The sequence below is a fragment of the Martes martes genome, assembly GCF_963455335.1.
Source record: "Martes martes genome assembly, chromosome: 15".
Taxonomy (NCBI): domain Eukaryota; kingdom Metazoa; phylum Chordata; class Mammalia; order Carnivora; family Mustelidae; genus Martes; species Martes martes.
The window spans coordinates 60403132-60415900 of record NC_137903.1 but is presented as its reverse complement, the minus strand read 5'-3'; the positions used below and the strand labels follow the sequence as shown (position 1 = coordinate 60415900).

The 12769-nt window shown below is 38.9% G+C and overlaps 1 protein-coding gene across 2 annotated transcripts in view; it reads right to left on the bottom strand.

The window, feature by feature from the left end:
* AKT3 (AKT serine/threonine kinase 3) overlaps positions 1 to 12769 on the bottom strand; it is a 291626-nt gene that overhangs the window by 66600 nt on the left and 212257 nt on the right. For both annotated transcript variants that reach the window (XM_080824940.1, XM_080824939.1), the window contains exon 8: positions 4026 to 4148. In XM_080824940.1, the coding sequence (XP_080681066.1) occupies positions 4026 to 4148 (123 nt within the window). The remainder of the gene's footprint in view (positions 1 to 4025; positions 4149 to 12769) is intronic.

Below are 12769 nucleotides of genomic sequence, written 5' to 3'. Positions count from 1 at the left end.
TACTGTACGTATCTCTTAGGTATCATTTTATTTAAATGGCTGGCACTGTGATTAAACAGAGGAATGAAAACTGCAGTTCCTCAGGGCTCTGATGGCTGTCGGAGCGGGTATGAAGAATCCCCTCCGCTCCGTCTTGCGCCCCATTCTGGCACCGTTACACCAAACCCGACGTGTGGTACCCAGACTGCCTCCGGCCCGAGAACGCAGTCAGGAATCTGTCCCCTGCTCACCGCCTTCTCGGGTTTAGGGCCCTCAAAGTGCTAACATGTCATACAAGTTGACCTGCAGGACCTTAACAACCCTGAACTTCAGAGAGTGTGTGGAAATACTGAAGGAAGACACGTCTCCACTTCTGATGCTGCCTCGGCTGGAGATGGCTGCTACTGCACAACGGGGGGACCCCACTTAGGGGCCAGGCTGCGTAAGGACTAGACACACGTAACGAACGCAGCCCAGTAGTACAATGTAATTTTAGAGGGTGGAGGGGTTCTTAATAGCAGTGGCTTAAGATTTTTATTGAAGAGGGAGTCCAGAGGGACAGGTAAGAAGTGGGAGCTGGGCGAGGAGTCCCGAGGCTCCGTAGGTAAAGCAAAAAGAACCTGGCTTTTGGTTATTAGACTGCGGGTTTATCCGGGGCACGAGTCAGGCAGCGGATGAAGCCAGGGAGACTCGCAGCCCATCGTCTGGGCCCACACGGAGACCTGGAAATCACCTAAATCTGTTTGTTGGTTTTCTCATGTTAATAATGTAAATGGTTATATTAACCACTAAACTCTCTAATTAGGTAGAAAATAAGATTAGATGAATCACCAATAGAATGTTGTAGTGATTTATCTACGATTCTCTGCCCTTTCTTGCCCTGTTACAAACTCCCGGAGAAACTGAATCTTCAAGAACTCTGGTATCCTTATAAGCACCTTTGCATACGCCCCCCATTCAGCCTATTCTGTACTTGGATGGTGTGGCCTTTGAAAGGAAAGCTTTCCCCTGCAAAGTAAGAACTAGGCAGAAAGGAAGATTTCAATATATTTTGCATTGCTGACAGAATCTTAAAAGGGATTTCTTCAAATTTTGATGCTCTCATGAAGATAAACTAGTTTTCCCTAAGTAATCACAAGGGGTCTGAGTCCTAAGAGAGAACTTCGTGTTATGGCAAATATTGATAAACTAAGCAAACTTACTTTTAGAAGTGTCACAAAGATCGTAGTAATTTATCTGCTGCCATGAACACCAACTTATTAGGAACTCTGAACTGACAAAATATCTTAAATTAACTTGCACATGAAGTAAGGCTTGCCCTCCCATGATAAATGGGGCGTCGGCAAACAGGTATGCATTTTCTTGGGAGGCACAGCTATGCCGGGCATCAGATGGATTTGCATTTGAATAAACATGAGGTCATTAGTAAGGAGAGGATCGAGACAAATCTGAGCCTGATAAATTAAACTGGTGCCTAAATCAGTTCTGATGATGCGGTTTTTAATATATCTGGTGTAAATGTATTCAAAACATCCAATCTCGTATCTTTAGCAGCTTCATTCGACTTTTAGATTTACAAAGATCTCCCAGAGTTAATCTAATGCGTTCCTTCTCCACGAAGATTTCAACTCTAGAAAGGCAGAAGGGTGTGTAAGGAGCAGGACACTGGGCCTGGAGCCCATAATGGTTTCCATAATCTTGCCCATGTCACCAACTTAGTCCTGGACTACAAGTAAGACACCTGCTAGACTTCCGGGTTTCCGTGACCTCACCTGTCGAGTATGGAACAGCCTGAAATGTCGGCCCATCTACAGGATCTCATTCTATTACACGTAAGCCTGTGCGCTACGGATACCAGTAACACTTGTATAAATCTGAATGCTTGGCTTTTAACATTACGTGTATTCTTCCTGGTGTGTGTTTGTGTGGCTTCTGTCCTGTGTTATATAATTACTTAGACCTAAAGTTAATACTATATTAAATACTATATTTTAATAATGAAGTTAAATACTATATTTTAAAAAAGTAAACCTAAGAGAGCAGAGACCACCTCACTGTCTAGTGAAGTCAGTGGCTATGCATATGGTAACTACATGGTCTGGTATTCATACATACCGAAATTCTGTGTTTTTGGTCTAACTCTAGCATCAGAAAGGACACAGCAATGAAACTCTTATTAAATGCATTTTGATATACCAACAAGTCCATTCATCTCAGAAGGAATGATTAACACAGACTACTGACCAAGACCATCCCCATTATATCATTCCTTAATCCATCCCGGTGATCAAATGGGCATTCTTTCCCTTGTTTCTTTAGGTTAATAGTTCCTGCTTCCAGCTCAAGCATTTTGAAGGTTACTGTGTCCCTCCAAATGACTCTCACTCCCTTAAATCGAGGAAACACCCCCCTTTTCCCCTACAACTAGGATCCATAAAAGATAACACTTCAAGCAAGGGGAGAGCAGCCTCAGAGAAGAGCTAACTATTTCTGAGTAAGTCTGGAAATACAATATAACTTGTAAGTTTCATCATGCCATGGAACTACTTTCTTGAAAAAACATCTAGATCCAAGACATGTAAACATCATAGGATTACTTGGCCACACAGACCTAAACTACAGGGGCTTAATTCTGTCACATTCCTGGTTATAAAGACTTCAGGCTAAGTATAATCGTACCCTTGATCTCTGGTGTACCTTGGCGTTTGGACATCAGCTCATCCCCGATCTGGTGGTTCAGAGCTGCATAGTTCATTTTTCTTAAATAGAGTATTTATAGTTTCTTTTAAACTTCAATGCATAATATGTCATACAAACATACATACTATGAATCTCACTGTCTGCGTATAGATAGTACTTTGTGAGAGGGTTATGCCCTAGGGTCATTCACAGCCTAAATGTACATGACAACAAAACCCTGAGAGAACCAGACAAGTGCTTAGTTAACTTAGGAACCACAGGTGTTTAAAAGGAGTGAGGCAGGAGCGAGGGGTAACTGTGGTTTCTTTAAGGGTATGGAGATATATTTCGTACAGATGGGATTTCATAAAAGATTTCTATTTCTCCAAATCAAATCATACTTTAAGTGAACTAATATTTACTAAATTAAGCAACTCTGTATCAAATCTTAATAAGTCAAGATCACTGTATGATTTACTTTTTACGAAAGTACAAGAGTCACATTTAGAATGTGTTCAAAACTCGTCACGGTGCACATTTCCTTAACGTGGCCGATCTAATTCAAAACAGTGTCATGAGCTTCACTACGACCTTCTATGAGCTACTCCAGGGCTCAGCAAACTATGGCCCATGAGCAAAGCTAGCCTACTGCTTCTTTTGGTAAATAACGTTCTAGCTCAGGCATCTACCGCCCTACAGGAGCGGAGTGGAGGAATTACGGAAGCGACTACGGGCACCCAAGCCTTTCCGGACCTTATAGAAAGTATGTCAACCCCTGAGCTATTCCGAGGGTCTCATCAGGAAGGAACTCAGAGAAGTCAAGTCACTACTGTCCAAAAACCAACATGGCGCTTTTTGAAATGGAAAATGAACAAATCAAAAAAGCTGTATTAAAATGCTCCTGGTATTTAAACCCACCACAAAGTGAAGACCAAAATCAAATTAAATACTTTCCCCCACAAGAAATATCTTACATATGATAAAAGTTTCTCCATAACACATCACAGGGCGGTAGAATGTAATAATGAAACTTACTTTAGAATGTCCCTGGCAAAGTCAATTGACTCCTAACTGGATGTTTACCATTGCTCGTAAATTTCCAGAAAAATGAAACTGTCATGGGCAGGTCAGAGCTGTCAAGCAGAAATTACGGCGCACGTTAAAAACTCAGACATGAAGGACCTACGTACGTCCGTCTCAGTGAATGGAATGCCTGTCAAATGCAATGAACTACGTTCTTAAACAGACTGTTTTTTTTTCCCAACTAAATCTGCTTTTCTCCAAACTGTGTAACTTTGTAATTACTCTGTGTTTGTCCCTATAGTCTCTGCAAAAACAAAGTTTGATTACTTTTTTTTTTTTTTTACCTTGAGATCACGGTACACAATCTTTCCGGAATGTAGATAGTCCAAAGCAGAGACAATTTCTGCACCATAGAAACGTGTGCGGTCCTCGGAGAACACCCGCTCTCTCGACAAATGGAAAAACAGCTGCAGGGTAAACAGCAGGGACAGGATTGTAATAATTACTGATTTAGTGGGGGAAATTAACACAAACATAAAACACCTCTCATCACCATATTGTGATGATAGATAGTGTACTCTCAGCGGACACGGAGCACTCTTACACAGCAGCTGGCTTATCTTCTCCAGGTTTCCAAGGGGAGACCGCGAGCTGTTAAATCAGCGTTTTAATCAATATACCAATCTTGTTTAAGGCATTCTGCTTGCTACCCATTTAACCTTCAGTTACTCGAGGAAAAAAGTATGCATCATCAGACTGCATTTTCCCCTCACTATACTGTTGCTTCACTCTTTCAAGGATGAGGCACTGAGACATGATTAAAATAAATGTACACAACAGAGATGTAATATTTCTACTTAATTATTTGATTTACATTTGATTTCAAAGAAAGGACTGCTGATTTGCCAAAACTGATGGATGGGAGCTTGTTACATTCTACAAGCATCCAGGCTTCCTCAGATCTCTAGAAATGTTTTCAAAGTTTGATTCAAGGTTTTCTACAATGACAAACTGAAAGGCTTCAAGTTTTCACTTTAGTAATGGCCAAAAGGAATGAGAAGCTGCCATTACCTCCCCTTACTTCAGTAATAACCACAACACCAACCTCCCCTCATATAATCATTTAAATCACATGCTCACATTCACTTCTCTTCATCACCTACAGGACAGACCACTTCGCAGTCAACAGGCACTTCCTGGGAGTTCACTGCGGCCACACACTCAGCTCCCCATTTAGACTAGCTCCTTATTTACGAAACTGCCCATCTCATCTCAGTTCAACAATGCTTATGGGGAAGGAGCAGGTTCCTGGCATTATGAATTGACTTTTTTTTTTTTTTTAAAGATTTTATTTATTTATTTGACAGCGATCACAAGTAGGCAGAGAGGCAGGCAGGGAAAGAGGAAGGGAAGCTCTCTGCTCAGCAGGGAGTCCAATGCAGGGCTCGATCCTGACCTGAGCCGAAGGCAGAGGCTTTAACCCACTGAGCCACCCAGGCGCCCCAATGAATTGTCTTTCAATGTACTGTTTCACTGTATTAGGAAATCCACCAAGAACAATGAAAGATTGTTGATGGTGCTGGGTACACGGCTAGATATCACAGTAGGTACTCAATACATGTCTGTGATTAAAGAAAAGAACCCATCAGTGTATCCTGGACTACAAGATCAGAAATTAACTACACCCTCACATGGATTATGGACTCTTGGCTCTCCAACAAATGTCTAAGAATTACGGTTAACGAAGACTTGTTCCTCACACACCAAATCATAATTTAAGCAACATAAAAACAGATTTCTTCTGATAGATTTCTTCCTTTTTTCCACCTCCACTGAAGAGTCTATCATTATTTTAAGATCTATTTTATCCATAACCCATTGTCAGAATAAAGAGCAGGAGGGAATATGACTTAACAATTGCAAAAAAAAAAAAAGACTGGCTTAAATTAGTTATAGTAAAACTAAAATACTTGGCAGACAGTCTCTAATCTCTAATGCTCTCTACTCTCTTGTCATATTTCATCAAATCTAAGATGTTCCTGATTGGAACTCCATCATCATTTTAAGTTAATACTAAGAAACAAAAAAAGTTGTCAATTCAAGCTATAATAAACCATCAACTATCAAAGGAATTCTGACTGCAGAAATGGTAAATATGTCTTACAAATGATCCAAGATAGTATGCCAAGAATCAAGCCAATGCGTACAATTACTCAGGGATATCTCAAAATTTATTCATTTTATATAGGCAGAGATATTTTCTTAATGTATTACCATCCAAATGAGGATGAGAAGTAGAAAGAAGCATGTATCATCAGTAAAGTCATTCTGAAAAATGTCTGGGTCAAAATAACTTCTGCCATGCTTTATTCAAAATACCACTAACTTGGATGAAGGAACCCCTGTGATCTCTATGTAGATTTATAGCAATCCTCTTATGGGATGAAAATATTGTTTAGATTTCTGAATTTTTCAAAAATAATGTCAAGCTTACTACTTACTTATCTACTGTATAAAAGATATAGATCCTCCATAAATCAATATAATACATGCAGGCTTCTAGATCTTTATTTGGACCATATTCTCCAATTTGTCTCCCAGCCAAATTTCTATATAAATATCAGCTAAAAAAAAAAATGATGGTTAAGGAGAAGAACTCTATTTCTCAATCTGCTGTCCTGACCAATTTCTACCCTTGTTACCTTATAGAACTAATTCTTGCTAAGATTAACCAAGGATCTATTTCTTAATTGCCAAATCCAATGATCTATTTATAGTCTGCCCTTCTACCTGGTCTGGACCTGAGAACGTTGGCTGTTGGCCTCCTCCTTGAACATGTTCCTCGGCTTTGGTGATACATCTCTCTCCTGATTTTCTACCTAAATCTCTGGGTATTCCGCCTCAGTTTCTACCTTGGCTTTGAATCAACTTTCAATTTAGTGAGCATTAATTATTTTAAAGTCACTGTGTTGGGCACTAGTTAGAGAAAAAGATGGCATACAGATGTAGAGAAATCAAATAAAATAATAAAAGACTAAAACACAAGGGGAAAAGGGGAAAGGACATAGATAATTAAAATGAGAGGAATACAAATGAATGCAGTTCATGAAAACATGCCATCTTACAATAATCAATGAGAGCAAGATAAAAACATAAAGAGACAATTTAGCATATCCAGAAAGAGCATTGTCACTGAAAGGGTTGGGAGATGAGTATCTTTATACACTGGTAGCTGGGGTGTAAGCAGAGAGCAACTCTTCACAGGGCAATTAGCAATAGATACTAAGATAATTTTTAAAGTACCATAGGTCCTTCTTTAGAAATTTCCTTTTAAAAAGGGAAATGCAGAAGTCTTTGACAAAAGGATATCCTCTGTAGCAGTATATAAGAAAAAAAATGCAAAAACAGTCTTCATACATATTGAAAAATTAGATTTTCATCTAATACTGTATCAAAATAAATCCCTGATGTAGTCATAGTTAAATATAAAATATTAAACTAATTAAAATTTTAACTAGAAGATAAGGATAAAAAGTTCATGGGACCAGACTTACCCTCTTGCTGTACTCAACTGGGCAGAAACACATAAAACAACAACAAAAAAACAACAACTGGGAAAAGTATCTAACAGAATTCTCTTTAGCTACTGGACAATGGGCAGTACAGGACCAAGATCTTTGTGAAGAGAAACAAATGAGTGAGCCCTAAAACCAGCTGTCTTCTGTCCGAGGGCACTTTATGGAACATACCAGCAGGAAAGGACTGATCCCAAGCATAACTCAGGTCTCACTGTTGGAGAGTGAAAAGCAGACTTCGCGGAGAATGAGGTAAATGGCATTTGCAGGACACGATGAGCCCCAGTGAGAAAGAAGCTACACAAAATCCATAGTCGAATCTGCTGCGGAGTACGAGCAATGCATGTGTAAGGTTAAAGTCTGCGAGAACAAGCAGAAAACAAATGGAGGTCTGCATGCCCAGTGATTCCCGGAGCTCACTCAGAGCTGAGACACATCCAATTTCTGACCAGTCAGAACCACGTCATCACGGAATAGCCAGGCATTCAGTAGACTTTTTAAAAACAGTCAAAGGTAAACCCACAAAAGCTAGCAAATACAGAACAGACAACAAAATCGAGGCATTTGTGTAAAATTCCAGTGATCTGGTATCCGTCAACAATTACTAGACACAAGGAGATGTAGGAAATATGACCCATAACCAAGAGAAAAATCAGTCTTTAGAAAGACCTTAAGAACAGCAGAGATGATGGAATTAATAAGACTGACTTTAAAACAGCTCATGAAAAGAAAGAAAAGAGAAAGGAAAATATAAGTAGAAATAAATGGGACTTCTAGAGACAAAAAATAATAATGAATGCAGAAATCTGTGTGTCTTGATGAATCCCGATATGATGAAAACTCATAAACATGCACAAATAACCGGAACATAAGAAGGCAGAGCACACTCAAATCACAGAAAAACCAGTGACAGAAAACCCTTTAAAAATACTGAGGGGGGAGAAACATTACATACAGAGGAACAAACGGGAGAATAATCCTCGCCTTCTAAGAGGCTACAGGGGCAAAAAGGCAATGGAACTATACATCCCAATGGCCAAATGAAAAACAAAAACACATCTTCAAATTCTGCATCCAGTGGGAAAATCCATCAAAGAGGAAGCACATGTATGTGAGGAAAATGTTGAGGCCAGGGAAAGGGACAATGGAAGAGGTCAGATGAAGTGACAGCACGAGCTCAAAGTACTTTGCCTCCTCAGCCACCAGGACGAAAAGGCTTCCTGAGAGACGTGGTGGTGGCCAGGAGTGTCTGGGCGGTTACTGCCTCTGTAGCACAAAGGCCAGGGTGGCCAGGCTTGGCTTAAAAGCTAGCCTGGAAAAGATCACTGCTTATGAGCCAGACCAACCTGGCGTGAGAAGAACAAGGAAATTATAACGCATTACTAGGAGAAAAATTAATAGAAACAGACTCAGAAAGTGACATAGACGACAGAACAGAAGATACTGTGATAAAGCAACTATTAAGATACAGTCTCGAGGTTCAAAAGGTAGAGAGAGAAGCATAACAGGGAAATAAATGGGAGGTATAAGAAAAACAAAGTCCCAAATAAAACTCTAAGAGATAAAGTCTGAGATGTCCTAGGTGAAAAATGAAAAACTGGATTGAACTATCACCTTGCTAGACCCTAGAGGAAAAAAAAATATGACTTGAAGACGCAGGAAACAAATCTAAAATTAAAGGCAGGAAAACAATAATGGAAACGATGAACCGAGCATTAATCAACTGTAGGACAGTATCCTGCAGGCTAAAAAAGATGCATAAGTGCACTCTTGGGATAGGACACGAGAAATGAAAGAACAGAAGAAAAATACTTAAATAACCAAAAAGTTTTCAAATTTGATGAAAACGATAAGCCTACAAATTCACAAAGGCTTAAAAAAACCCAACAGAAAGAAATGTGAAGAAAATCCTACAAGGCACATCATAATTAAATAGCTGAGAGCAAGCGCTAAAAGGAAAGCCCAACAGGACGGGGGGACTCAGGAAGCACATGGAACAAAGAATGAGAGCAGACGACTTGTCAGAAACTGTGCAAACCAGAGAAAGAGGAGAGGCATCTTTGTAGTAATTAAATATAGAACTGGCAAACTACAATTTTATACACAGCTAAAATAGCTTTCCAAAAATGACGGCAAAATAAAGCCTTTTGGGGACATGCAAAAGGTTAGGGAAATCATCAGAAACACTGCACTATAAATGTTCAAGGTAATGCTTCAGGCTGGTGCAAAATGGTACCAGATAAAAACCTGAGTCTACACAAGGTAAAAAAGAGACTGCGAATCATAACTTTGTGGGCTAATATATGTTGACTTTTCTTATGTTTTTAATCTTTTTAAAAGACAGTGCTGGTCTAAAACAACAACAACAAAAAACAATGCACTTGGCATTCATAGCACATGTAAAGTTGAAAACATATTAACAGCTGCACAAAACCTTGAAGGGGGAAAATGAAGGTGTGCTGGTGAAGGGTCCTAGCATACGTAAGATGGTATAACCTACCTTGAATATAAAAAGAGACAAGTTAGGAGCGCTGGGGTGGCTCCGACGGTTGAGAGTCTGACTCCTGTTGTTGGCTTGGGTCACGATCTCAGGGTCATGAGCTGGAACCCTGTGTCCACCACCACACTCAGCAGGGAGTCTGCTTGAAATTCTCCCTCTCCCTCTTCCCCTTTCCACACTCAGGCCACTATCTCCTGTCTCTAAATAAATAAACCTTTAAAATCTTCAAAAAATGTGGTAAGTTAAATATGAGTTTGTATTTAAAAACCAACTCAAAAAATTCTTCCCCCTAGTCTGATAGTGAATTCTACCAAACTCCTAAAAAAGAGGGAATAAGTTTCATGCAAATACTTTCAGAAAACAGGAGGAAATACTTCTCAAACATTACATGAGGCTAGCATCACCTTAATACAAAACTAGACAAGGGCATTACATGAAATGGTATCGATATTCCCTCATAATCACAGATGTAAGAAGACTTAACAAAACTTGACCAAATCATATCCAACAAAAGATGATAATAATACATCACGACTAGTGATGGTTAATCCCAAGAATGAAAGACTGGATTAACATTTGAAACCAACGTAATCTGCCATATTAACAGACTAAAAAAGGGAAGATCGTATGATCACCTCAAATGATACAAAAGCAGCTTTTAAAACAACTCAATGGCCACTGATACTACAATCTCCTAACAAACTAGGAACAAAACAGAACTTCCTCAACCTGATAAAAGGCATCTAAAAATGTACAGCTAACATCATGTTTAATAATGACGGACTGAATCTCTTTTCCCCGAGACTGGGAACAAGGATGCTCACTTCTTTCATTTGGCATGTGCAGGAGTTCCTAGCCAAGTGAAATATGGCATAGACAGACAGACAAATATATAAATGTCATACTGATTGGAATAGAAGTTAACTGCCTTTATTCACAGACAGCAAGCCTGTCTACATAGAAATTCCAAAGAAATTTACAAAAAGAAATTATAAAACTTGTGAGACTCAAAAGGCCATTGGAAACAACAGGGGTACACAAAAAATCAGTTGTTTTATATGCTAGCAACAAACAACTGGCAATGAAAACACAATAGAAACATGTAAAGAGAAACTGAAAAAAGTTATGCAAGACTGATATATGGAAAATCACAAAACTTCTTAAAAAAAGATTTTATTTATTTATTTGACAGAGACAGAGAGAGAGATAACAAGTAGGCAGAGAGGCAGGCAGAGAGAGAGGGGGAAGCAGGCTCCTTGCTGAGCAGAGAGCCCGATGTGGGGCTCGATCCCAGGACCCTGAGATCATGACCTGAGCCGAAGGCAGAACCCACTGAACCACCCAGGCGCCCCTCACAAAAAGTTTTAAAAGAACTTAGAGAAGACGTGAGTAAACAGATATACTGAGTGAGTGCATGGATCAGAACACTATTACTGACAGGTCCGTTCTCCCCAAACTAATCTATAAGCTCAAAGCAATCCCATCACAGTCCCAGCAGGCTTTTCAGAAAAGATTAAGAAGAGATTAAGAAGCTGATACTAAACTGATAGGAAATGCATAGGATCTTGAAGGGCCACAACAATTCTGAGAAACAACAGTGCGCTTCCTGATTATAAGATATACTTTAAAGCTGTAACAATCAAGTCAGTATGGTATTGGTGTAAGGAAAGACACATCAATTGATGGAATGTAACAGGGAGTCCAGAAACAAATACATGGCATCGATTTTTGACAAAGGTGTCAAAGTCAGAGCATAGCCTCTCCAACAAAAGATGCCAGAGAAATGATATCCATAAGGGAAAAAAAACAAACTTCAATCCTTATCATACTGTATACATAAAAATCAAATTAAAATGGGTGATAGACCTAAATGTTGTAGGTACAACTATAAAAGTTTCTAAAAGAAAATATTTGTGACTTAGGGTAACAAATATTTCTTAGGTAGTAGACCAGAAATATAAAAGCCAGAAAACACAAGAATTGATAAATCGGGGCTTTGAAATTAAAAGCTACTGTTGTCAAAAATAGCAAGAAAATGATGAAAACACAGGGTACAGTACAGGAGAAATTATTTGTGATATATTTGGCAAACTACTTATAACTCTTAGAATACAGTAAGAAAATAACCCAATTAATAATTAGGCAAAATACTGGGACAGGTCACAAAAAATGTATTTGAACAGCCAAGAAGTGTGTGAAAAGATATTTAGTATCATTAATCATCAGACAAATGGAACTTAAAACTATACTATTACACTTCTATATATGGACTAGAATAAATAAATTAAAAAGACTGACCCCACCAAGTGTTGGTGAGAATGTGGAACCACCAGAATTCCTACGACATCAATACTGGAAAAGCCAATGACACCACTACTTTAGAAAACAGTGTTGGAATTTTTTAAAAACATAAACACGTGCTTACTATAAACTTGGCAATGATACTGCTCAGAATTGACCCAAGAGAAAAGAAAACTGGCCCATGAATGTGCATATCCCCTTTATTATTAGGCAGTAACTGGAATTAATCCAAATGTACACAAAGAGCCAGGTAGATTAACAAGCCTTCCTACGGCCATGCGTGCATCACAACTCAGCCAGAAAGGGAACAAGCTTGGGAGAAATGCAACAAAAATACTGGGCTGAGAAAAAGACACACAGAACAACATATATTGTATGATTCCATTTCAAAGAAATTTCAGAAATGGTAAATCAAATCTTAAGGTCAGAAGGCAGGTCAGTGGTTGCCTTGGGTCAGGTGTGGGTGGGGGATGGGGTGACAGATGGCATGGCAGAACTTTTTGAGGCTATGGAAATTGTCCACATCTCTATTATAATGGGAACTCCGTGCACATATATACATTTGTCAAAATTCATGTATACTTTGTAATTTTTAAAAATTCGTGTATATTTAAAGTGGGCACATTTTATTGTATGTAGATTATACCTAAGCAAAGTTGATTAAGTACTGGAAAACAATCTAAATGTTCAAAAAATTTGGACAGGATTTAAT